Genomic DNA, 27727 nt, shown 5'->3' on the forward strand with positions numbered 1-27727 from the left:
CTCCACTTTTCTGGATGGTTTCAGTGGACTGAATTTCAGGTGGTTTGTGAATTAAGCAAAGATGTCTTTTTGTAGGGAGCTTTACATAAGTAGTCCAAAGCTTAAAGAGTTGTTGATTGAAGATACAGATTAGGGAGTGTTTTAATATGAAGATAATAATTGAAACTATTACAGTGGGTGAGCTACCAGAAGATAAGAATTTACAGAAAAATTCTATTTTTTTCTTAAACAGAATCTGGGATCTCACCAAGTCTATAAATCTTAGAACCCAGAGGAACTGTCAGAAATAAAAGTTTTCTTATAGTTTTCAGAATTCAATATGTATATGTGTCAGATAAGTTAAAAATTACAGGTTTTCAAAATTCTCCCTTATTAAACTATTTTATTGCTACTATTTTCATTTTTTTGGAAGAATGCTTTATATGAGCAATGTACTTTTTCTGACACACTTATGTTTTAGGTTTTTAGGAACTGTGCTGTTGTTGAATTCTTCAGAGAATCAGGGAATCTTTTGGAAGAGGGTGTTCTCCCTCCTTTATATACTGAAGTACATCTTCTTTATTTATTGAAATTCATCTATTGTGTTTGGTGGCCCAGATGATGGGACAATGCTTTGATATCCTTTCAAGTGATATAGAATGTAGATAATTGTGTAGCACTTGTGGGATATTGGATACATTCATATGGATGTTTATAGTGGTTCTGTTTTCCTATGCAGTTATTATTCTTATTCATAAATTTTGTTTCATTGTGTTTGAAAACTTAGGTAATAATTTCAAGATGCCAGGGCGTTCCACTTCAAGTTCAGGTTCAACTGGTTTTATATCCTTCAGTGGTGTAGAATCTGCACTCTCCTCCTTGAAAAACTTCCAGTCCTGCATCAGCTCTGGAATGGACACAGCTTATAGTGTTGCTTTGGATCTTGTGGAAACTCAGAGTAAGTAATAATTAAAATTTATTTCTTTTGTGTCTATTTTGATGTAACCCTGAGTGGTGGCATTGCTCTAGGGATGCAAGATACCGCTCACCTTTTGGGTAACCTTGGGACAATCATTTAATCCCTCTGGGCATCTGTTTTCTCATCTTCTTTTACATACCACATAGTGATGTACTGCGGATAAGATGAGATTGACTCATTCATATGTGTTCAGACCCCCATGAGCCACTAGAGACTGCACTAGAAATTTATGGGCTGTAACATGAAGGTATCTGACCTCAAGGAACATACAATCAAAAGTATGTGACATTTGTGGGACTTCCCTGGTGGCGCAGTGGTTAAGAATCCGCCTGCCAATGTGGGAGACATGGGTTCGATCCCTGGTCCAGGAAGATTCCACATGCTGCTGAGCAACTAAGCCTGTGCTTCACAACTACTAAGCCTGCACTCTAGAGCCTGTGAGCCACAACTACTGAGCCCACACACCGCAACTGCTGAAGCCTGAGTGCCTAGAGCGCATGCTCCACAACAAGAGAAGCCACCGCAATGAGAAGCCTGCGCACTGCAACGAAGAGTAGCCCCTGCTCGCCGCAACTCGAGAAAGCCTGCGTCTAGCAACAAAGACCCAACACAGCCAAAAAAAAAAAAAGTATGTGACATTTGTGAACTGTACAGTATACAGCATTATGATAGTTATTTTCCAGTAATTGAACTATATTTTGTTCATGCTTAATTACTCAGTAGACAGACCAAGCCGATGCTAGGGGTAGTGGTAAAAGAAGGCCTCTACAAAAGATGAGAAAAGTTCAGTCTTGCTGCACTTGACCACAATTTTTTGATGAGAAGATCTAGAAAGATGTTATTTGCTTTGTTTGGGTTAAATTTGTTTTTATTTTATATTATATATGGAAGCAGGGGAGCAACATAATCGTTTTGTTTTCCTTTTAATATCACTGTTTTTCAGCAATTTGATGGTGGTGTGCCTTGGTGTGATTTTCTTTGTTTATTCTGCCTGGTGTTCTTCGAGCTTTATGGATTTGTAGGCTTACAGTTTTGATCAAATTTGGAAAAAAATTCTGCTGCTATTTCTCTCCCCTCTCTTCTCCTTCTGGGGCTCCAATTACATGTATGTTAGCCTGCTTGGTAATGCCTCATAAGTCACTGAGGCTCTGGTGATTTTTTTCAAGTCTTTTTTTCTCTCTGACTTTAGTATGAATAGTTTCTTTTGCTGTGTCTTCAAGTTCATTAGTCCTGTCTTCTCAAGTGTCTAATTGACTAAATCTATCCAGGGAATTTTTAATTTCAGAGACTGTATTTTTCAGCTCTAGAAGACATGAAAAAGAATTAAATGGAATCTTATTTCTCTCCTCATTATGCTCATGTTTTCCTCTGTATGCTTGAGCACATGGAGCGTATTTATAATAGCTACTTTAATATCCTGTCTGCTAATTCTGGCATCTCTGTTGCCACTTGTGTGTATTATATTGTTGAGTTTGGGGATTTTGTCATCTTCTTTTAAAGAGTATTGACCTTTGTTTTGGTTGGCAGCTAAGTAATTTGTGGATTAGGCTGATCCATCCCAGGCTTGTTGTTAAACTTCCTTAGGGCAGGTCTAGTGTAGCTTTACTTTAGGGCTACTTTAGCCTTGTTACAAAGCTTGCTCTTTGTGGAGTCTCTGTTGATTGCCCAGAGAGTTCAACGAAAAAGCTCTACTCTGCTGGATGGAATCTGAATGCCTTCCAGTCCTGCGTAAATTCTGGGAATTGTTCACTTCACAGCTCCCAGCAATTGTTCCTCAGCAGCTTAGGATTCAGCATCAGACTCAAGGGGATCTCTGTGCAGATCCCTCACGGGCTTTCCCTGCATGCCCCCTTCTGTCTTGCAAAACGCCTGCTACTCATCCTCCCTGAACTCCAGTCTCTCTCTTCTCAGTCCTTTAAGACTGCTGTGCTCCTCTTGGATTCCTCCTCCATTTTGCAAGCAAGAGGGCAATTGGAGGACTTACCTCACTTGCTTTCCTTTTCGCAGGCATCCCAGTTCTGCTCTGCCTATTGTCCCACTGCCTGAAAGCCGTTGCTTCATATATTTTGTCCAGCCTTATAGTCACTCATGGCAGAAAGGCCAGTTCCATACTAGATATTCATTCACAGCTGGCAGCAGAAGTCACCCATCATCTTTAGTGGGTGGCCTCTAAGGGTCTTACCCCTGTCCAGCCTGATTTGTAGTCTCTTTTTGATGGTGTTGGATATTCGGCTTTGGTAGGTAGTCCTGGGTAAACTCATAATAAGATCTTAAATCATAAGAGAGAAGGGCTGGTACGTAACCTCCTGGAGGATTGTAGTCAGTTTTTTTCAGGATTTGCTTTGAAGGCTTCTTAGTATGTTTGATACCGAGTTCATTTTTGTTTGTTTTTGTTTTATTTTTTTAAAATAAGTATATTTTGATGCAAAATGCAGCATCTGTTTCATTTAAAAAGAAATATAAGCATCGTTTTTTGAAAGATTCATGCTCTAAAGCAGGGATTGGCAAAGTTTTTCCATGAGGGGTCAAATAGCAAATGTTTTCAGTTTTGTGGGCCATGTGGTCTCTGTCGCAACTCCTCTGTTGCAGGTCTGACAATTATTATAAAAATAGTTTTGACCCTGTGGACCTTGTGGAAGGGTCTTGGGGACCACCTCCTGAGAACTGCTTATGAACCTGAATTGGAGTGCTTATGAGCAAGACTTTGGTGACAGGAGAAACTCCCTACAGAGAGGATGCCTAGGGTGACCCCCACTGGAGTAATAGAGCAAGAGCTTGTTAGGAGAGCAGTTTTCTTGTGACGCCCGACTGAGGTGCCGTCTGAGGACCCAGAGAGTAGAAAAACACCTGGTATTTAAGTAAATTTGAAAGTAACTCAGCCTCTAACAGTAGATGAAAGACTTTTAGGAGACAGAGCCCATATTGCTACTTAATTGCAGGATTTGGAATCAGCCTGATACGGTCTCTAGTCCCAGTTCCAGCTTTAGTTCTATAACTTGCTCAAAGATAGGTAATTTCTTTGAACTTCTAATTTTTTATCTGTGAAATAGAGATAAAAATGCCCATTTTATAAGGTTGTTGGGGTTAATAAGATAGTATATGCAAAGTGCTGTTAGTGTAGTGTTTATTCAATAACTATCAAAAAGTATAGGCAGCAATTAGAAATTTAAGGGTCAGAGCTTAGAAGAAGGGCCTGTGATGTGAAGAGGGGAGCAAAGGTGGATGAGTTTGGAGTCTATTTAAGGCTTTTGGTTTGCGTGCAGCTAAATCAGTAATTCATGTTAGCCAACACTACAATGATTAATAAAGGTTTCTTCCTTCAGGTTGTTTACAGTTTAGCTGGGAAGCAAGACATATACATGCTGTTCAAACATTAAGTGAACACTGAGGACCTAAACATTGAACATTAAGGTCCTGAAAGAAGTTAGGACTTTATTATTGGATGGTTTAAAGTAGAGGAGGAATGTGGCAAGATCCAGGTCTAGAAAGATAACCTCATGGCAATACTGAGGATGCTGCGGAGGATGGAGATACCTCAAGTAGCTAATGAAGTTATTTCAGTAGCTCAGGTGGAAAAAGTAAGTTCAGCTAAGATATTATAGTTGAGGTGAAGAGGATTCGATTTGTGTGCTTTGTGTCTTATATTATGCCCCTACATTGAGATATAGGCAGGATAGTGTAATGTAAGAGTGCAGAGCTTTGTGTACAGAATGCCTGGGTTCTTGTCCCAGCTCCATCACTTATTATTTTTGTGTCCTTGGACAAGTTTTGTAACCTCTGTTTTAGATTTCTGATTTGTAAATGGCATTATTGTGGGGATTAAATGAGATAATACTTACAAATTACATAGAGCAGTCATTAATACTTAATAAGTGCTCAGTAAATGTTAGCTATCATTTAGTCATTTGGTTTGCATTTGAGTTGACTATTTTCTTGGGCAATAGTCCATGGACTGGGAGAAATTAAAGTGCAGAAGAGCAAGTGGGAAAGTCCATCAACTATCTTCAGAGCAGAAATACTCCCTTTTCTTCTTAGCCTTATAAGATTAGACACACTTTCTGTTGACCTTTCGGGTTGCCCAGTTTCATCACAAATTAGAATGAATTTTGACAAAATAGGTGGTAACAATCACTTGGGGATCATTTTCTCACTTTGCACTGTAATTCTCTTGTCACTATGTTATTAAATTATTCGTGGAGGGGATTCCTGCTGCCGAGAACTTGGGTGGTGATGTGTTTCGTTTTGTTTCCTGTTGGTTGCATATTCCTATACAGGCGCTTGTCCCTATTCAACTTTCCAGCATATTTGAAATTATCACCTTTCCTCGTGTTACGTTACAGCTTATGGTGTCTGGGCAATTAGACTCTTGCTGCCACCCTATCTATTAGTTTTTCTCTGAATTTATTGGTATTCTAGTAATTCTTTATTTGAACTAACTGGGAAATGAAATTTGTTACGTTAGGAGATTTTTCAGATAACCAGAGCTTATTTTTCAGATTTTAAAGTTTATTATGTACTTTTCTGTCTTCTTAAGCAGAATGTACTGACCTAATTTATCAGAGCTGTAGGTATCAACATCATCTTTAAGCAACTGAATTTTCATAAGCCCTTTAAGTTTAGTCAAGTAAATTTGAGGAATGGCCCTTCCCTAAAATGTTAGTGTACCTCAGGGTTGCGTCCTCTCGTCCTGCCTCTGTGTCAGGGTGTGTCTTCAGGTGGCCTTCAGAGGTTTGGTTAACATTCTGCGATTCCATGGAAAATGTATGTGCCTGAGGATTGACAGTTCTTATCAGATTCTTGCTGAATATTTGTGAGGAACGTTTGGAAGAAAAGAGTAAAAGGATGTATATTTAAATTGCCCAAGGGTCCAGTAGATGAGAAAACTGTTGGAGAGCTTCTGGATTTTACTCTCTATATTGCTTTTCTTTCTGTGACTTGCTGAAAGAAACAGAGCAGAGAGACTTCAGTTATTATGGTCAGGCAGGTAATTGGATGTTTGTTGAACTATTCTGAGGTACGGTGATGATAATGATGGCCATAATGATCAAAAGATGATAATAGCTTGATTGGTTACACACGCCAAATGTGTGCAGGCACTGTGCTGTTTTCACAAGTGATCTCTCACTTGGTCCTAACTAATCCTTCAAAGTAAGGACTGTTGTTATCCCCACTGGGTACATGAGCCACTGAGGCTTAGCGAAGTTAAGTGCTCTCCAAAGGTCACACAGTTACTAAGTAAGTGGTGGGAGTTGAGATTTGAGCATAAGGGACTTGACTGCAGTTTCTGCCCTTAACAATTACACTTTATTGAAAATTGATTGTGTTTGTCTAATGGCATTTGCAGCAATTGGATAATATTGAAATAACATTTAGTGGTATTTAGCTCAGAAAATTTTGGTTATTTTGTTGAGGTTAACATTATCTGATTTTTCTTTTTTGTCCCTCTTCTTCTTCCTTTCCTTCTCCCTTTTGAATTCCGAAATGAGGTTGCATGCTTTTTCTTAAACAGCCCATCAGCTTTTGTCCTATTCTGCTAGTGAAGTTCTCAATGCCTTCCCTTGGACATTCACACGTTCCCTGGACTTTAGTGTCTTCTACTTGTAAAGGCAGAGTTGAGTCTGGTCGTGGAAGGAAGAAGCTGGGAACTTTTGGGGTCATTGTACTGACCCTAGTCTGTCTATTTCTGGACTTGTTGTAATGTTAGGAAAATCAGTTCCTTTTTGGTTAAGTGATGGCTGTCAGGTGTCCTCTCCGTTGCAGCCAGTTGCAGTCCTGACTGATAGAAGTGATACAGTGAATTGATTGAATGATAGTCTGTTCTTTCATGTATCCAGAATTTGTATTCTCATTAAGAATCATCATCTTTTTAAACCCGATTCCTTTTTTTCTCACCTTGGTCTCCACCTAGGCAATAAACAGAGCTTTCACTTTGTGACAGTTACTTTAGAGTTAACGATGAATAAAGAACAGCCATCAGAGTTAAAAATTACATGGCCTTAGAAATTTGTGCTTCTCATGAATAACTGAACTTTCAGATTTGCAAACCTTAAGCATTCAGTTGAGTGCATACTTCTGAATCTGGAGGCTTCGGTGGGTAATATTCTAGTTTTTCCCCTGATATAAGGCATTCTAAAAATCTAAAAATTTGAGGGATAGAGAGAAAAAGAAAAAGAAAATTATGAACACCCATAACCCTATCACCCATCACCTAATTTTATGAAAAAGGAGTAATTATTTTACTTAAATCTTTTATGTTAAATTTATTTTGAAAATTACTTAATGGTTTGAGAAGCCAGCACGTACTGACCTCACATTCTCAAGACTTCTTTTCTTAGGAAGATCCACATTATGGATTTTCATTGTGCTGTAATAAATTTCTCCATCTAGAGAACTGCTTCTTATAGCCAGGACTCTAGTTAAAGTGGGAAGGTTTCTTTTTGGCCTTGCTCTTATACTTTATTCCATAATTATGTTATTGAGTAGAAGCAGTAATTAGAAGAAAGTAATAATAGTGGGGTGGTGGCCACAAAGACAATAAAAATAACAACCATAAGAAGCCAATGTTTGTATTTCTTATATAGCTTTTAAAGCTGGAGTCAATTATAAAAGCAAAATGTTATTATAACTTAAATAAATGAAGGCCATTGAAAATTATGGTATCTGTAGTGTTAAAAGTATAAAGGCATTGCCTACAGAGTAGTAAAAATCCAGCTCTCTCAAAAAGCTCAGTTGTTTTGCCTATATCTTCATATTTCCCAGGTGTAAGGAAAAGCTGCACTGTTTCTACTCTGCTACTCACAGCGCTTGTGACACTTCTAGCTCCACTTCCCACTCCAAGCAATTCTCCAATTCTCCAACTGGGTGTCCTACAATTCAATTCAATTCTGATACTATTTGCCTGGAGTTAGTGTCAGATCTCACAGGTTAAGCGCTCAGTCCCATGAGACTGCCCCCACTGCCCTTGGGTTCTATAATTTGCTAGAGCAGCTCACAGAACTCAGGGAAACAGTTTATCTACTAGATTACCGATTTATTATAAAAAGCTACATCACAGGAACAGCCAGATGGAAGAGATGCAAAGGGCAAGGTAAGTGGGAAGGGGCGCGAGCTTCCGTGCCCTCTCCAAGCTTGCCTCGCTGCCAGCACCTCCATGTGTTCACCGACCTGGAAGCTCTCTGAACCCTGCCCCTTTGGGTTTTTATGGAGGCGTCATTCAGTACCCACGCACGCGCAATTAAATCATTGGCCACTAGTGATTGAGTCAATCTCCAGCCCTCTAATCATGTGGTTGGTTTCCATGGCAACCAGCCCCCATCTTGAGGCTATCCAGATAACCCCTAGCCACCAGTCGTCTCATTAGAATACAAAAAGACTTTGATCACTTTGATGATTCCAAGGGCTTTAGGGGCAGAGACCAAATATATATTTCTTCCTATTATGTCACACCAGGACTGTGTGTGTTTGTTCATTGTAGTGGCATATTTGTAGACTCTACAGTTAATCAAGTGAAAAGAACTTCTGATGAAATACATTTTTGGAGGAGATTGAAATATGCTAATAAAAAGATCACAGGGAAAATTTTCACAATGATGTATATATTAGGGCAGTGCAATAAAGTGAGAAAACAGCCTTGTAACATCTATTCAGGCCCACAAAACCAGAATAAAATTTCCTGTTCCTTTTCCTCAATCCCTCTTCTTTGTCATCAGCAGTATTCATATTGATAATCCATTAATGCCATTTTGAGGCTGAAAGGAACCTTAGCACTTAGGTATCTCTGATGCTTTTACTCACTGGTTCTTACTTCAAGGAATGGGAGCTTTTCAGAATGAGTGAGGTTTGTCAGCCTCTAGGGTTGGGCAGAGAATAGGAATGAGGAGGTGGGGGTGTGTGACAGCCCTCCATTCTGCTCCCTTACTGGTTATGAGTACAAAATGTGTACATTCCCTCTCTTCTTAACATTAATAAAATTTAGACTTGCTTTCAAATTGTGCTCAGGAAGTTGCCTGTGAGCACAGGATCTGAAAATCTGAGCATGTGTTTTGTCTGGCGCGATTAGGTGCTTGAAATTTAGAAGGGCAACATGTCCTCTTCTCAGAATCTCTAACCCTTTGCCCTGCTTGATTTTTCTCCCTACTACTTAACGTCACCCCACCTTCTCACATACTGTATCATTGGTATAGTTATTTGGTTTGTTGCCTCTCTGCCCTGTACGTAAGCACCGTGACTGCAGGGATTTTTGCCAGGTGCCTCTAATTCCCCCGCCCTCACCCCTGCTGTTGCCTCTATCAGCACTTGGTATATAGAAGGCACTCAAGAAGTGAATGAATATATTTAAAACCTAGTAGGCAAATTAATATGAAAATTTCCTCTAATTGAGTATCTAGCTCATTTATATATGCACACAGGTTCATATCCATGGATCCATATATCCACTCCATCCCTGTATAGACCCCATCTGTATAGCCGTATATGCATAGTGTATATACAGTAGTGGGTGGTTTTGCCCTCAGGGCACCTTTGGCAACGTCTGGAGACATTTCTGGTTGTCACAACTTAGAGGCAGGTGGTGAGTGTGCTACTGGTCTCTACCAGCCTCTAGGTGTTTAGGTGTCGCTAAATATCCTACAATGCATAGGACAGCCCCTGGGCAACATCCAGCCTAAAATGTCAGCAGTGCTGAGGCAGATGAACTGTGATATACACATATGCACATACATATTCATTAACTCTGGTAAAAGGAAAATATTGTTTTTCACCCAGAGAGGTTTTGAAATTTGCCTAGTAGAAAGCATAGGCAATACTAGGGGTTCTTTAGGTAAATAATACCTGAACTTTTATTGTATGTACTGCTTGCTGGAAGTTAGGGATATTTCCCTGTTTTCAGAGGTTCTTCATGTTCTCCTTATATTTTATATTTCTTTTTTGTGTTTATTGTATTTCCCTGTCTGGTCTGTAAGGTCCTTGAGGGTAGGATTCATCTATAGTCATCCTCATACCCCACCTTCAGAGCCTGGCAGAGGGCTTTATACATTTTAGGTCGTCTGCAAATGCTTATTGATGAATCAGTCAATCAATCAGTCAAGTAATTAAGGAATTTGGGTGTTGGGTTGAAGCAGCCATAGTAGGAGAATTAACCCCACTCACAGAAATGGGCAAATGCCACAAATCAAGCTGTTCTCATCAACTGGAGAGCTGGTCTTTCAGGTTACCACCATGCCACGGGGCATTTCTCACATTGGAACATATTTGCATTTGGTAGATACGGTTGGTAAAAGACTCCAAAGGTTACAAAGCCTGAATGCTGGGGGAACTTCAAGGTCAGCCTTTTCCTCAGCTGGTGAGATTCCTGGTACTGTTGACTTGTGTCTTCAAAATATGTGTGAGATGTTGCTATTAAATGTATCACTACCATAATCGTATTGTTTAGTCTTGACCTGGGAACATGCCTCACCTTCTGATGTAAGCTTTTCTCAAAGTGTTGAAGTGGGTGAGGAAAAGAGAGCCGCCAGAGCTGACTGTAGGCAGATACTATTAAATAAAGGTGTGTGCGGTGAAAATCACTGAAAGAGGTAGCCTTATCCTCACTCTACAGACGGGAAAATGAGGCTCACTGAATTGAAGTAACTTACCATAGGGCACACACCGAAGTGGCAGCCAGGGAATTTGAATTTGAAACCAGTTTGGCCTGATTTCAGCCCCTTGACCTAGATTAATCTGGCGCCCCTTTCTCTTTCTGATGGCCCTCAGTTGATGGCAGTAATCCTTTCTAGCTGTGATGTGAGAGGCATTTTTTTGGGTATATTTTCTCTACTTCTTATTGCAATTATATGAGGTTTTACATCTTTTTTTACAAATGAGAAAATTTTAAATTCAAAATATTAATTAGTGAACAGTTGAGCATTTGAACTGGCAAAGTAGTATGGCACTTAGCCCCATGCAGTGGCTCAGCACAGATTCGTCTTTGCAATGATAGTGACAACGAGGAAAGTTCTTTGTAACAAATCAGTTCCAAGATTTTTTTCTCGTGTTTAAAAAATTATTATTACTTACATTTTGCTTTTGACCCATCTTTCTGTGACATATTTTTATGAACTCACTTGTGGGTAGAGGGAAGGTTTGAAGAGAAAAAGGAAAGAAGAGTTTTGTCAGAAACTCATCCTGTTGTGGGCATTTGCTCTTAAAATGTTAGAATTAAATAGTTGGTCTCTGTGGATATCTAAATTTATATCTTGAAAGGACAAAATCAAAATTAATCAATAGAGCAAGTCTTTGAAATTTCTTTATATTTTATGCCGCCGATATTAATGTCTGTGATGTTACCTGTCATATTGGAGGCTTGGTTTTGCATGGTTAGCCTCTCAGAGTTGATTTTTTTCTCTTAACTGGTAAGTTTGCCGTTTAAGCCATGGAGTAAGGGATGGTATATACTTAATTGTGACTGTGTGGACCAGTGACCATACGGGGCATATATCTCATGACCCAGTTTTCTTACTTCAAGCATATAACTTTTTAATTATGAATAAATAGATATTTATTAAAAGGGTTTTTTTGGGCTTCCCTGGTGGCGCAGTGGTTGAGAGTCCGCCTGCCGATGCAGGGGACGTGGGTTCGAGCCCCGGTCCGGGAAAATCCCACGTGCCACGGAGCGGCTGGGCCCATGAGCCATGGCTGCTGAGCCCGTGCGTCCGGAGCCTGTGCTCCACAACGGGAGAGGCCACAACAGTGAGAGGCCTGCAAACATCTAGGTGCATTATGGGACTTTTCTTACTCAACCTCAGTTTAAGTTGTTATTTAAAGTAACCAAGTTCTCCTCTAAGACCTAAATAGAAAATAAACAGTTTAGCAAGGAATCAAGAAAAAGATTTTTCTCTTTTCTCTTGATGACTTTATAACATAGTTGCACAGGAATCATTAGGGTAGGTGACTCAATTTAAAAATCACTAGTGTTCTACCTCCTTGGCTTTTCATGTGTTCCCGCTTTTCAGGTGAGCCCCCTTAAGATGCCATAACCTAATATCCTGATACCAATAAATGCCTTTTCTTTGTTTCACAGGGCTTTTTGCTTTTTTATTGTATTTTTGTTTTGTTAATGTGTTTGGTCTTTAGAAATTAGAAATTGAGCACTTTTGTTCATTGATGAACCTAAGTTTTAAAGACTTTGCACTTAATTTTTGTGTAAGGACTGATTAATCCAGTGGTTCTTAAACATGGGAGGGAACCACTTAGAGGGCTTGTTGAAACAGATTGCCGGGCCCCACTGCTAAAGTTTCAGTAGATCTAGAATGAGGCCAAAAATTTGCACTTCTAATGAGTTCTCTGGTGGCTGATGCTACTGGTTCAGGGACCACGCTTTGAGAACCCTGGTCTAATCATTTCGCCTTTGACAGGAGAAACCTATGCCACTAGGTGGCACCAAAACACTTCTTATGAGGTAGCCACTGGGGCCTTACTGATCTGTGTGTGTTGATTGCGGGGTTCAGAATTGTGTAAGAAGTACAGTCACTACATTATTGGAATCTAGTAGCTTGGAGCCTGAATTATTCCATATATCTAAAAATACAAAAATTGTGCTGTTTCTATCAGACCAGAAAAACTGTAGGGCTATTAGGATCACAACATTTTAAGATCAGCTCTTCCAGGAATGAGGACTAGACCGCTCATTTCCACTAGCTTTATTTCTAGTTATCCCGGTTACTCAGTTCATTTACCAGCAATAGATGCAGGCCCTGTCACAAAATAGAAAGATACATCTCATATTTATTATTTATTATTCTGAGTTAGTGATCTTGATTTTTGTTGTTGATAACATTTAAAAACCACTTTAAATTCTATCAGTGGGCCAAATGTATGGGGCACAATTTTGGGATATTAAAAAGTGTGAAATGTATTTTCCTCTCCTATTGACTTCCTTAGTCAGAAAGTTGAGTAGTTTCCTTTTTGAGAGCTACGGAGAGGAAAGTTTGAGCTGTTGTTGGCCTCACCTCACCTCACCTCACCTCACCTCCTGTTATGGTGCACTCTCACTCCGTAAATTTCCAACTATTCCAACACCTCCAGATTTTCTTTCTTCCCCAGACTGTAAAAACCTGAAGGTTGGCTTGGTTTCTGCACATGATGGAATGTGTGGAAATAATTGCTTGCTGTACTCTCCTGTTTGCTAAGCTCCCATCCACATTGGGATGTCCCTTTTTGAAATAGTAAATGAGTCATATTTTAGTTTTTAAAACAGAATACGTATAGTACCTAAATACTGCCAGGGTTTTTCTAGATGCTTGCGAATAATATTTGTGTTGATTCTATTTTTTCTTTTTCATTTCTTTTCTTTTTTTTTTTTTTAAACCTTTGGAGCAGAGGCATGGGTTAGGTTTCAGTGACCTAATAGGTATGAAAATGACTACTACTGGAGAAACTGAAGTGGAGTCACTCGAACAGATTTTAAAATTAGACTAGCACTTTATCATATATCTTTGATCATTGAAAAGAATTAAGACTAGTTTAATTCTAGGCAAAGATGACAATTCATGGCAGAAGTAGAACAGGCTTTAGGATCGTTTTTGAAACATTAGATCCTTTTTAAAAGAAATAAAAGTTTGTCTTTCCCTAAGCAGAAAGGAACTTTTATTAGGTTGGTGATTAACAGGTGAAACCAATGTGATTATTCTAGAGAAGATTTTTTTATTATCCAGACCTATTTCTCTCTCTTTCTGTACTTCATACCTGAAATTAAGTGTGTGTTCTGGGGGCTTCCCTGGTGGCGCAGTGGTTGAGAGTCCGCCTGCCGAAGTAGGGGACACGGGTTTGTGCCCCGGTCGGGGAAGATCCCACATGCCGCGGAGCCTGCACGTCCGGAGCCTGTGCTCCGCAATGGGAGAGGCCACAACAGTGAGAGGCCCGCGCACCCCCCTGCCAAAAAAAAAAAAAATGTGTTCTGTATAAATGTAATGTGTTATTTGTATGTAGCAGCACTGTCCAATAAAAATATAATGTGAGCCGCATGCATAATTTAAAATTTTCCACTATCCTTATTACAAAATGTGAGAAAAAAGAAGAGGAATTGATTTTAGTAATATATTAATTAATCTAATGTGTCTAAAATATTACCTCGACTTGTAATCGTTATGAAAGTTGAGTTATTTTTATACTTACATTCTGTTCTCAGTCCGGACTAGCCTCATTTCATATGCTTAATAGCTACCTGTGGGAAATGGCAGAGGGCGTTTCACTTTTCAGTGACTATCAGAGGAGGGCAAAAAATTGTAATGGTAGTTAAATCATTTAGTTCTGCAGCTTTTTAGCAGTTTTGGTGAATATTCACATTGAAACTTTGAACCAGTTGGTAAAACAAGATAATACTATCTATTGATTTCTTTTCCTTTTTTTTTTTTGTACTTGTCAGTCCTTTACCGCTGGCATGATTGGTATTTTAGGTTTTTCCCAAAATTGTTTAACCCCCTTAAAATCACTTACTTCTCCAGATCCTATTAATATTTGCCTCTTCTTGAAATGTCGCATCCCAATTTGACTCCATACCTACAGTACTTCCATATTTTGTAACTGATGTGGTAAGTTAGTTTCTTGCTAGTGTTGAGCAAGCTAGAGAGGCTAAGCCTCTTAACTTCAGCCAGAATATACTGGTTGCTGTAATCAATTAGGCCTGTCAGCAGTTGACCTTGGAAATGCTAATTTGCTTATCCCTGGGTTCTGCTTCAGGCACTGCCTTTCCCTCTGTGGGTGGGAGTTATGAACCCAGTTTGGAGAAGAACTAGAGGCCCTTGGGGCAAGCTCCAAACGGATGTGCTTCTTGCTTCACTTTTGCATGTGACCAAGTTGCAAGAGGCATTCCTTGCATGAATTTCTTTGAAGACCTTTTAAAGTCGGCACTTACGCCTAGACAGAAGTTGAGAGGAAGCTTCATTGACATTTGGATCTGCCCTTCCCCTGCATTCTAGCACCATCTGCCATAATGAAGTTGACTAAAAATGAATCCATTACTATTTCATTATATCCCTTGATGGGATTTTACTTATGATAAGTAACCTAGCTTTTTAATCCCTCCCAGTTAATTGTTCCATTTTTTATGGCTAAATAATATTCCACTCTTTGGATATACCACATTTTGTATATGCATTCATCAGTTGATAGACACTGGATTGTTATTATTAATAAATTATTATTCGGATGTTATTAAGAAATGCTACTCTGAACATTTGTGTACAAATTGGAATCTCATTGTGGTTTTGATTTGCATTTCCCTAATGGACAGTGATGTGAAGCTTCTTTTCATGTGCTTACTGGACATTTGTGTATCTTCTTTGGAGAAATGTCTATGCAGATCCTTTGCCCATTTTCGAATTGAGTTATTTCTGTTTTTGAGTTATAAGAGTCTTTATATATTCTAGATACAAGTCCATTATCAAATATATGATTTGTAATTTTTTCGCCTTCTGTGAGTTGTCTTTTTACTTTCTTGATAGTGTTCTTTGAAGCATAGAAGTTTTTTATTTGAGGAAGTCCAGTCATCTGTTTTTCCTTTGTTCCCCGTGTTTTTGGTGTCATACCTAAGAATCCATTGCCAAATCTAACGTCATGCAAATTTATTGCTAATTTTTTCCTAGGAGTTTTATAGCTCTAGCTATTATATTTAGATCATTTTGAATTAATTTTGTATATGGTTTAAGTTAGTGGTCCAATTTCATTCTTTTGCATGTGGCTATGCAGTTGTCCCAGCACCATTCCTTCCCCACTGAATAGTCTTGGTACCTCCTTGTTGAAAATCAGATGACCATTGACACACAAGTTTATTTTTGGACTCTCCATTAATTGTATTCCATTGATAGAATTCTGTATGCCTATCCTTATGCCTGTACCACACTGTCTTGTAGCTGTTGCTTTGTAGTAAGTTTTGAAGTTGAGAAGTGTAGTCCTCCAACTTTGCTCTTCTTTTTAAAAATTGTTTTGGGTCTTTGGGGTCTCTTGTAATTCTGTATGAATTTTAGGATCAGCCTGTCCGTTTCTAAAAAGAAGCCAGCTGGGATTCTGATGAGATTGCATTTATTTAGATCTTATTTAAGTTCTTTCAACAGTGTTTTCAGAATATTAGTTGTACATTTCTTCTGTTAATTTATTCTAAAACATTTTATTCTTTTTGATGCAATTGTAAATAGAATTACTTTCTTAATTTCATTTTCATATTCATTGCAAGTGTATAAAATCGAGCTTGTATCCTGCAACCTTGCTGAACTCGTGTGTGCGTGTGTGTGTGCGTATGTGTGTGTATTTTTTTTAGTGGATTCCTTAGGATTTTCTTCATGCAAGGTCACGTCATCTGTGAATAGAGATAGTTTTATTTTTTCCTTTCCAATCTATTAGCTTTTTATTTCTTTTTCTTGCCTGACACTAGAACCTGCAGTAAGTTATTTACTGAATACAAGTGGCAGGAACAGACATCCTTATCTTGTTCCTAATCTTAGGGCAAAAGAAAAGTCTTTCATCATTAAGTGTAATGTTCTCTGGAGGACTCCCTTCCTCCTGCAGTGTCCTTGCAGCACCCTCTATTGAGAAAGGTTAACATTACGCTCACTGTAAGGAGAAATGCTTAAAGCAATTTCATTCATTATCACAGAGCATGTATAAAAAGATAAATTTTGGGCTTCCCTGGTGGCGCAGTGGTTGAGAGTCTGCCTGCCGATGTAGCGGACACGGGTTCGTGCCCCAGTCTGGGAAGATCCCACATGCCGCGGAGCAGCTGGGCGCATGAGCCATGGCCGCTGAGCCTGCGCGTCCGGAGCCTGTGCTCCACAACGGGAGAGGCCACAACAGTGAGAGGCCCACTTCAAATAAAAAAATTAAAAAAATAAAAAAATTAAAAAAAAGATAAATTTTGAGCTGAGAGGCAATAAATTGATTAACTGGCACAGCACACAAATAAGCAAGTGGAATAAAGCTTTAAAAGGGCTGTGATAGAAACCTGTGTGCAGGAATCAATGGGGGCATGATGGAGTTAATAGTAGATTCTAGCTGAGGACCTTTAGGAGAAATTTCATGCCGAAGATGATGACCAAAAGATGAATAGTGTCTCCTATAGAATGGGAGAGGGTATCTCTGAGGAAAGCAAAGGTGAGAAGTAGTCCAAAGAACTTGGTATCAAGATCTGTGAAGGATCTGGGGTTTTTACCCTACATGGACGCTATCAAGTTAGCCTGCCACAGTTTCATGGATGCTGGCGGAAGACAGGAGACTCCTAGGTAAGAGACAAAGGCCTTTCTTGTTGTACATCAAGCCATGTGAGTATTATGGTCCTGTAGGTTCACTCCCAATCCGAGTCCTTACAGGGGTGGTATGGAAGAGCCCAGGGTGATACTGTGGTGGGCTTGGGTTGGAGCTGAGGAACCTTGAGCTTGGGGAACCCAGATTTTTATAATGGGCAGTAAACCTGCCTGACTTTTGCTCTGGAGGAAGACATTATCTTTATTACACTGCCCTTTGCTTTGGAGGGAGACACTATCTAGTCTTCCAAAGCTTTGTTCATTATGCAAACATCCTTGAAAAGATAGGCTGGAACAAAAGCATGCAGTGCATGCTTCTGCAAGATGTTCAGAGATGTGTGAGACCCGTGAAGAATTGTTTCCCAATGCCTGGCAGATTCAGGGAGATGCAAGTAGTTCAGATTGAAGATTATCTTCAGTTTGGGCCTTTCTAAGATTTTTACCACCATGTGTTATAGCTTTAGTACTATCACATCGAGAAGATGTCGTACATCTCACAATATAGTAATAAGGCCTTGGTTACTGCCAGGTTCCTTTCTTCTTTCCCTTTTTTCCCCAATGGGCAGCAAAATACTTTGGTTGGCTAGGCAAACTTTAAGGACCAGTTCTGGAATCAAGTAAACTGGGTTCAGGCTCGGCTATGCTAGTTAATAACATAGTGACTTTAGGTTTTGGTTTCCTCATCTGTAAAATAGGGGATAATATTGTAAAATAGGAACTAATATCTAATGAATGTTTAATTATGTGCCCACAAACATCTCCCTTATTCCCACCTTATTTAGGGTTGATGTGAGAATTGAATAATATGTTTAAAGTGCTCTCCACAATGCTTGGCACGTAACACTCACATTTTATTGGTCAATTACCTTTTTTTATTAAACACATACTAACTCTTATTTTTATTTATTTATTTATTACTATCAGCTATAGTTTTAATTCAGTCTCCAAAGAGTCCAAAGAGCTATTTTTATTAGATCTTTTTTTTTTTTAATTGAGGTGTAGTTGATTTACAATGTTGTGTTAGTTTGGGGTCAATTACTTTTTGACCAATACAAATAACAACCAAAAAATGTGGGTTTTTGTAGTTATTTGGGCCCTTTGCAGAGTAGAAAGGTGGATACTTTGGAGCTCTTGGTTGAGAATTAGTATTGTATAAAGTTAGTATTATACAAATTTAATATTGTACAAATGGCCCTGAGTTAAAAATGCAAGTTCTGTTATCTACTAGCTGTGTAAGTTTGAACCAGTTACTTCATTTCTTTGAGCTTCCTTTTTTGTGTGTGTAAAATATGGCCAATATCTCCTTTTCCTAGTTCAAAACAGTTTATATGCTTTGTCATATGCCGGATCTACTTCTCACCTTGGCTGGTCAGCCTGTAAACACGTACTTCAACTATAAAGAGAATAAGTGAAAAAATGACTTTAAAGTATATACCTTCCTATTGGGATGGAGAATGGCACTGAGAGTGTGTGTTGAGTGAGGGCCAAGTGTGTTTGTGAGCGGGAGGGGGAGAGGGAGTATGGGCATTACCTTCTTAGTAGGAAAAAAGTGACATCTATGATGATTTCGGAAGCAGAAATGTGTTCTAGTTTCAGAAAAATTAGTATGGGATTTAATTTCAAGCAAAAAGGATCAGAGCTCCTTTGAGACAGACTAAAATAGACATTTAAACTAGTTACAAAGAAAGGTTATGTAAACTGTTACATAGAGGATGCAGTTTTTGTTAGTGCCCTCTACTGTCTTAGAATGGGGACTTCCAGAGTCCTTAGGTAGTTTTGGAGTTTGTTGAATTTGAAAGAATTGCCCTATATCTGCCTTATCTTTCCAAAGAGCACTATGCACTTGTGTTTAGATACTTACTAATTGGGAAGCGAAATACCAATACTAGTCCGGTAACGAATCCTACCAGATTCACATACCAAATTCCTATAATACCCAGAAGGCTTCTCATAGACCCAGAGGGCTGTCAGAGATTACCATGCAGGTCTAAGAGATGTTTCACATGCTCAACTGTGAAGCACTTTCTTTTCTTTACTGTTTTATTTTTTGGTTAACTGATTGTATGTTCCATTAATATTCCTCTCATTTAGGTATTTAATGAATGTTTGCATTTTCACTCCAATGATATTGTTTTTACATCTCATCCTTACCATTCTTGGCAATATCACCGGTGGGGGAACATCTCAAAACATAATCAAGGGCTTCCCTGGTGGCGCAGTGGTTGAGAGTCCGCCTGCCGATGCAGGGGACACGGGTTCGTGCCCCGGTCCGGGAAGATCCCACGTGCCACGGAGCGGCTGGGCCCGTGAGCCATGGCCGCTGAGCCTGCGCGTCCGGATCCTGTGCTCCGCAACGGGAGAGGCCACAACAGTGAGAGGCCCGCGTACCGCAAAAAAAAAAAACAAAAAAAAACCATAATCAAAATCCTTCACATAATCTGTCCCTCACATTTTAGTACAGTTATAGCACAAGTGGAACAGATGACTGCCGTGTGAATAGGGATTTTAATATACTTTTGTTCTATATTTAATGCTTTTAATTGGTCGCAATTGAGCACCACGGGAGTAGATTTCTCAAAAGAACCTTCAAAAAATACATTTGCCCAGATTTGAATTATCAGTTAGAGTTTAACAGGTGACTGATTTAACTTCTCTTTTTCATTAAGAGTACATTTTAACTCTGGATCTGGAAAAGAAATGAGGTTTTAAGAGATAGGACAGGCACTCATACATTTATTAGAGGTACTGAGTATTTCTCATGTGCTGTATAACTACTCTCCAATGATGGCCCCCAGCAAGTCTTCCCATGCTTGTGATTGCATGCTATTCCTCATATCAAGAGATGGAGCTTACTGGGGTAGTTTGTTAAGGAGCAAGAGATGAAATTGGTACCAGGAGTAGAGTTTAAACCCACATTGGCATATGCCCTTATTGCTGTAAAACAAGCTACCTTGAAACTTAATGTGTTAAAACTGTAAACTTTCTTTTGTTACTGTCTCATGATTCAGTGGGTTGACTGAACTGGGCTGGGAGGTTCTTCTGCTCCATGTGAGGTCAGTTAAGATGGCAGCCATTTGGGGGCTCGACTGGGTTAGAATTTGCAAGGTGGCTCCCTTACATGGCTGGCAGTTGGTTCTGACTGTTAGCTGGATGCTCAACTGGAGTTATTGACCAGAGCCTTAGGGTTCTCCTTCACGTAGCCTCTCCACATGGTTTGGGTTTCTTCCAGCACAGTAGCTGTTCCCAGGGGAAGGAAGCAGAAGCTGCCAGACCTGTTAAGATGTGGGCTCAGAAGTTCCAGAACATCACTTCTACTGTGTCTAATAAGTCAAAACAGTCACAGGACCAGCCTCAATTTATGGATAGAGAAAATAAACTCTACATATCAGTTAGGGGGTAGCGTTCATGTGAGGGCCGAAAGGATTAATACTTCCTGTGCTAGGTGTTGCCAATATAGCAGTGACTAAAATAGACCTGGCATTTGTGTACTGAGCAGAGGCTGGAGAGAATAGGAGAGGGCCAGAACAGGGGTAGAAGGCTCTCATAAGTCAAATTAGAGTTTGGACTTCTATCTTTCGGGCAGTGAGAAGCTGTTAAAAAGTTTTTAAAATCGGAATAAGATAATTTGTATTTTGCATTAATTCTCTGGCTATAATGTGGGAAATGGCTTCCTAGGAATGAGCCTAGAGGTAGACCAACCAGTCAGGAGGCTGTTGGGGTCCCAGGCATTAGATAGTAGTGACTTGGACTAGGAAGGTGGCATGGGGTCTGGGCAGATTCATAAGAGACAAAGGAGGGATGATTGATGAAATTCAGTGATCTACTGAATATGGAGATTAAGGGAAAGGAAGGAGTCAACAATGATACTCAAATTTCTGACTGAAGCATCCCCGTTAAGAAAGGCCCGGTTTGGGCTTCCCTGGTGGCGCAGCAGTTGAGAGTCCGCCTGCCGATGCAGGGGACATGGGTTCGTGCCCCGGTCCGGGAAGATCCCACATGCCGCGGAGCGGCTGGGCCCGTGAGCCATGGCCGCTGAGCCTGCGTGTCCGGAGCCTGTTGCTCCGCAACGGGAGAGGCCACGACAGTGAGAAGCCCGTGTACTGCAAAAAAAAAAGAAAAGAAAAGAAAGGCCCAGTTTTCTAGCCTGGTGGCCATTATTTTGCTATTGCTGTGGGAACAACTTACCACAAACTTAGTGGCTTAAAACAACACAAATGTATTATCTTACAGAGCTGGAGGTTAGAAGTCTGCAATGGGTCTCCCTGGGCTAAAATCCAGCTGTCAGAAGGGCTGTGTTCCTTTGCGGAGGCTGTAGGGCAGAGTCATTTTCTCGTCTCTCTCAGTTTCTAGAGGCTGCTCATACTCCTTCCATCTTCCAGGTCAGCAATGGCCAGTCAGGTCTTTCTCATCCCACATCACTGTGACATTGACTCTCCTGCTTTTCTCTTTCACTAATAGAGACCCCTGTGATTATATTAGGTGCACCCAGAGTAACCCAAGATAATGTATCTCCCCATCTCAAGGTCAGTTGATTAGTAACCTTAATTCTCTCTTTGCACGTAACATACATACTGACAGGTTCTGGGGATTAGGAAATGGACATCTTTGGGGGGCTGTTATTCTGCCTCTGACAAATGGGAACTGGAAGACAAATTTTGGGGGAGAAATGAAGTCAGTTTTAGACATGTCTCCCGAGTAGAGATGACCAATAAGCAGTTGGTCTTTGAGTTCAAAGTAAAGGTAGGATTTGGAAATAGCCTACATGTGGGATTTGAAGCTATGAAATATATATTTGTTTCTGAGAATATGTTAACTGAAAAGAGGGCCTGGGCTAGCATTCTGGGGGGGTTGGTGCGAACAGATGAGATTGAGGAGAAGCTACTGGAGGGTTAGGAGCAAATCTAGCAGGATTTGGTTTCAAGGAGGTTGTTGTATCTTTGCCTGGAAAGGATACTTAAACATCTTTTTTAACCTACTTCTATTACAGATCAGGAAACTGAGGCCCAGAGAGATGAAATAACATGTCTAAGATAGTTGAACTAGTTGACAGATTTGCTTCTTGATTCCTGCTTCAGTTTGCTTGCCACACTGCAACCTGAGTCTGTTTAATCTTTTTATTTTGAAGATGGTGTTGAGAAAAGATTCCGCCTGTGTGTGTGTGTATGTGTTTCGCTGGGATTCTGAATACCAAGAGAGAAAGTTGCAGTAATAATGTTATCTAGCTAATGCCTGAATTGTATGCAAGTAAATTCTTTATACCAAATAACAACAGTTAAGAATTATTTTTTTAATCATGTAGACTTTTCTAAGTGTAGCTTCACCTCTTTGGGCAGTCTCTCTTTCACCTCATTTTGTGTGTACATGCTCGCTCTCTCTAAATAAACTTTTTATTTTGGAATAATTTTAGGTTTACGAAAAGTTGCAGATAGCGCAGAGAGTTCCCATATACACTCACCCAGGTCTCCCAGTTGTTAAGATCTTACATTTCCACGGTATGTTTGTCAGAACTAAGAAACAACATTGGTACATTACTATTGACTAAACCAAATAGGAAATTCCAGACTTTGTGGATTTCACTAAGTCTTTTTTCAAGACATTGTCCAGGATCCAGTCCTGGCTATCATATTGCATTTAGTCACCATTTGCATTTAGTCACCATCTCCTTAGTCACTTCTTCATCTGTTTCTTTTTTTCATTTTTTCTTGGTTTTTATAACCTTGACAATTTTGAGGAATCCTGGTTAGATTTTCTGTAGAATGTCCCTCAATTTGGGTTTGTTATGATTAGATCTGGGTTATGTGTTTTTGGCAAGAAGACCACAGAAGTCTAGTGCCCTTCTCATCACATGATACCAGGGGATACATGTCATCAACATGATTTACTGGTGATACTGACCTTCATCACCTGGCCCCAGTAGTGTTTATCAGGTTTCTTTACTGCAAAGTTACTTTTTTTTTTCTCCTTCTACATACTGTTTTTTGGAAGAAAGTCTAACTCTACCCACACTCAAGCGGGGAGAGTTAAGCTCCACCTCCTAGAGGGACAAATAGCAACATAAATTATTTGAAATTCTTTTATAGAGAATTGTATTTTCCCTGTCCCAGCCCCCAAATCAGCTGTTTCTCCAAGGAGTTCTGGTTCCTTATATCGGAAAATGGTATTTAGAAACTAAGATCTGGGCTCTGGGTGTGCTTGTTGCTACCAGAATGTCACTGCTTCTAGGTCCTTTCAGCAGCAGAGTTAGGAAGTATATGTATGGATACTAACACATGTGTACACACATAACTGTCATTATTTCTGTATCTATCCATCTGCATTTCTATTAAGGTAACCATGTGTTCATACTGACGTCTTCAACTCTAACCTGGTACCACGTGCTTAAATTGTAGTAGTATTCTTCCCTTGTTTATCTGTAACTTCCTTCTTCAATGTTAAGAGATCTGGTTCCCACTACCCACCATCCGTTTACTTATTTGTTTACCCCAATATACATGTAAAGCAGTTTCAGAATTATTAACCCATACCTCCATGATGGACAGCTTCATCAGCTAGCATACAATGCTTATGTACAGTTCTTCTTGTCTTTAGTGTTAACAGTTTTCAGTCAAAACACCGTTCAAGGTTACGTGGGTCAGCTCCTTTTTCCCCCCACTTCCTTCAGTGAGCTTATTATGTCAAACATTTGTAATACAGTTAAATTCCTTTGTCATAGTCTACATTCCATCCCAGGATGCTTCTGATCCCTGATTGTTGCTTTCTTGTTGTTTTTGTATGCATTAAGGTTTTGTGAGTTAAATTCATATAGGTTTTGACACTGCAGTCTCTGTCTGGAAATGTGTGCTATACTGAAGACATGTTTGCTGACAGTAGTGTTGGAAGTGTTATTCTGAGACCAGGGCTATGAATGAGACCGTAGTCACGTTTGTAGGTCAGCATCCAGGGTTAATGAGTCTACCGTGTTCAGAGGTCAGGAATAGCCTGTATATCAGGAGCCATCAATAGTCACAGGTTTGGAGGTAGTGGGGTTTAGAGGATTAGGCAGATCTCAAATACAAGGTAAAGAGTTATGTTATGTCCTTGAATCAGGACACAGATATTGGAACTTAAAGTGATGGCAAATGGAATCTACATGAAAGGACCATATTAGGTGTATGTGGTACACAGCCAACAGGAGCAGCACTGTGGTAGCTGCTGTGAGTTCTGAAATGGAAAGAATGCTTGGAGATTTAAGTACTTGAAGGGAGACATTCTTTCTCTTTGAAACCCGTACAGAAATGTTTCTCAAACTGTAGTCCTCAGCAGCCTGTCTTAGAAACAACTGGGATGCTTATTTAAAATTGCAGAATTGGAGCTTCTGAAAGCAGAGCACGGGAATCTGTATTTTAAAAAAGTATCCCAAGCAATTCTGATACATCCTGAAGTTTGAGAACCTCTCCTCCTGTAGTGAGGGTGAGATGCCTTGCACAAAGTAGCTGTATACTTGTGTTTACAAAGTGAATTGCACATGAGTTCTCATGCCTTCTGATCAGAGAGCCAACTTCGCAAGTAATGTTAATACAAATACCTAATGCTTATTGAGTGTTCATTCTGTGCTAAGTGCTTTCAGAAGATTAGCTCATTTAAGTTGTATGGAGAAGATACTATTATTATCCTCTTAACAGAAGATTGATAAAATTAAGGTTTAGGAAGTTTGAATAACCTCCTCAAGATGACAAATAATTCTTAAGTGGTAGATTCAGAATTCATACCCAGGCATTCTGCCTCCAGAGTCCATGTTGTTAATGATGTTTGAAATCTCTGCTTTTAGGAGTTCATGCCAGCCATCCCCATAGTTTCAGAGATAAATTAACCCATCTAAGAAAGAATAAGAGACTGTTAAAGTCACACTACCATTTTGGTGCTTCAACAACTAAAAGTTTGCATGTGTTCATATTTTACTGTTTATATTCAGTGTTAGAGTTATATTCCTGAATCCTGAGAAGAGGCATGTATCCTAAAACAATTTTAAAACTGTTTAAAAATACTTAAAATAATTTGACAGTGTCACATGAATGTAAAAGTACAGTACACAGAGGATAAGAGTAAGATCACAGATGTATAGATTCTTAGATCTGAAATGGACCTTAAGGTCATCAACTCTCTCTTATAGTGAGGGAACTGAGACCCAGAAAGATGAAATTATTAACTCAAAGTCTCTGAGCAAATTATCGACAGCCCCAGTTGTCCTGATTCAGTTCAAGACCATATCCACTTTCATTCTGTTTCTTGAGTATCTTTATGAAACAATTAAAAATTTTATAACTAGGATTATTTTTCAAGTATATTCCATTTAGATGAACCTAATTAAAAGTTGCACAGGTGTTCACTGGGGGTGACAATTCGTGGCTGAAATTAGAAGCAAATCTTGTAAATTTGCAAGGAATGTTGGATGCAGTTGCAAAAATAGATGTGAATAAATGACTGCGATATTTAAGTAGAAAAGTTTTTTGCGGTACGCGGGCCCCTCACCGCCGTGGCCTCTCCCGCCGCGGAGCCCAGGCTCCGGACGCGCAGGCGCAGCGGCCATGGCTCACGGGCCAAGCCGCTACGCGGCACGCGGGATCCCCCCGGACTGGGGCACGAACCCACGTCCCCTGCATCGGCAGGCGGACCCTCAACCACTGCGTCACCAGGGAAGCCCGAAAAGTTTGTTTTAAAACAAAGGCTTTTGTAGAATGCATTATTTATGGGATCTTACATTCAGTTCTAGTCTTCTAGCTTAATAAAGGGCCAAAAATAATTCAGGAGTATAAAAATAGGAAAACAGCTGGCTGAGTTATAGATTTGTTGAAAACCTGGATTTGAAGTAACGTTTCCTTTTTTGTCTTAAAAATTCTTTGAATTCAGAAAGAATCTCAGAGAAAAGCAATTTATCATTTTAACTTTAAAACAAGGCTTCCCTGGTGGCGCAGTGGTTGAGAGTCCGCCTGCCAATGCAAGGGACACAGGTTCGTGCCCCAGTCCAGGAGGATCCCACATGCCACGGAGCGGCTGGGCCCGTGGGCCATGGCCACTGGGCCTGTGCGTCTGGAGCCTGTGCTCCGCAACGGGAGACGCTGCGGCAGTGAGAGGCCCGCGTACCGCAAAAAACAAAACAAAACAAAAAAACGTTAGAACAATGCATCTCAAATTTTACCAGGCTTCAGCATCACCTGGAGGGCTTGTTAAAATACAGATTGCTGGTCCCCTCCTCAGAGTTTCCAATTCAGTTGTCTGGTGTCAGACCTGAGAGTTTGCATTTCTGACAAGTTCCGGGGAGATGCTGATGCTGATGTCAGGCAACCACTCTTTGAGAACACTGAAGTCAAGAAAATGATTTACAATAAAAAGCAATCATACTCCAGTGAGGTAATTACAGACTAAAAGCTGGTCTCTTTGATATCTGTTACGTAAAAGATTTCTGTTGATTCATGTTTCTATATTTTACTAGTAAAACCATAACGATGACACTGAGAGACATAATGTTATGAGGTCCCTTCTGAGTCACTATGATAAAATTAAATTATATTAAATGTGGTTTAAATTATATGGTTAAATGTACTTTTTTGGTAATACAGTTGTCTGAAAATTAGGAATCTGTGTGTGGAGTATATTAAGGGAATACTTTAGTCATTCCATATGCTCACCAACACTTGGTCTGGGTACTCTTTAGCCATTCTGTTAGATACGCAGTGGTATCTTACAGTGTTTTAATTTGCATTTCCCGGCTGACTGATACTGTTAAGTACCTTTTCGTGTGTTTATTTGGCGTTCATCTCTGGTGAAGCATCTATTCAAATCTTGTTTCCAGTTGTTTGGAGCTGTTTTTTATTTTATTTTTTTTTTTGAGTTTTGAGAGTTCTTTTTGTATTCTGAATACAGTTCTTTATCAGATATATGATTTGTGATACCTTCTCACAGTCTGAGCTCTTAACAGATTATTTTGAAGAGCAGAAGTTTTATGTTTTGATGGCATCCAGTTTATCAATTTGCTGTCGTATGGATTGTGCTTTTGGTTTTGTATCTAAGAAATCTTTGCCTAACCCAAGTTCCCAAAGATTTTCTTTATAATTTTTCTAGAAGGTTTATAGTTTTACATTTAAGTCTGTGATCCATTCTGACTAAATTTTTGTATGTGGTGTAAGGTAGGGGGTATAGATCAAAGTTTCTTTTCCTGGTTTTTTTCTTTTTGCATATGATAGCCAGTTGTCCCTGCATCATTTGTTGAAAAGACTATCCTTTCTCCACTAAATTGCATTTGCTTCTTTGTCAGATCGGTTGTCCATATATGTTGTATGTTTGTACTTCTGGACTCTGTTTTATTCTGTTGGTCAGTCTTTATCCCAATACCATGCTACCTGGATTACTAAAGCTTTATAACAAGTCTGGAAATTGGATAGTGTTAGTCCTCCAACTTTGTCGTTTTCAAGGTTCTTTTGGCTATTCTAGGTCCTTTGCATTTCCATATAGATTTTAGAATTAG

At 39.6% G+C, this 27727-nt stretch overlaps 1 protein-coding gene across 1 annotated transcript in view; it reads left to right on the plus strand.

The window, feature by feature from the left end:
- NSMCE2 (NSE2 (MMS21) homolog, SMC5-SMC6 complex SUMO ligase) overlaps nt 1-27727 on the plus strand; it is a 224412-nt gene that overhangs the window by 6460 nt on the left and 190225 nt on the right. Inside the window, exon 2 of the mRNA XM_030875779.3 lies at nt 767-937. Within this exon, the coding sequence (XP_030731639.2) occupies nt 781-937 (157 nt within the window). The 5' untranslated portion in view covers nt 767-780. The remainder of the gene's footprint in view (nt 1-766; nt 938-27727) is intronic.

Source organism: Globicephala melas, chromosome 17 (genome assembly GCF_963455315.2).
Source record: "Globicephala melas chromosome 17, mGloMel1.2, whole genome shotgun sequence".
NCBI classification, from domain to species: domain Eukaryota; kingdom Metazoa; phylum Chordata; class Mammalia; order Artiodactyla; family Delphinidae; genus Globicephala; species Globicephala melas.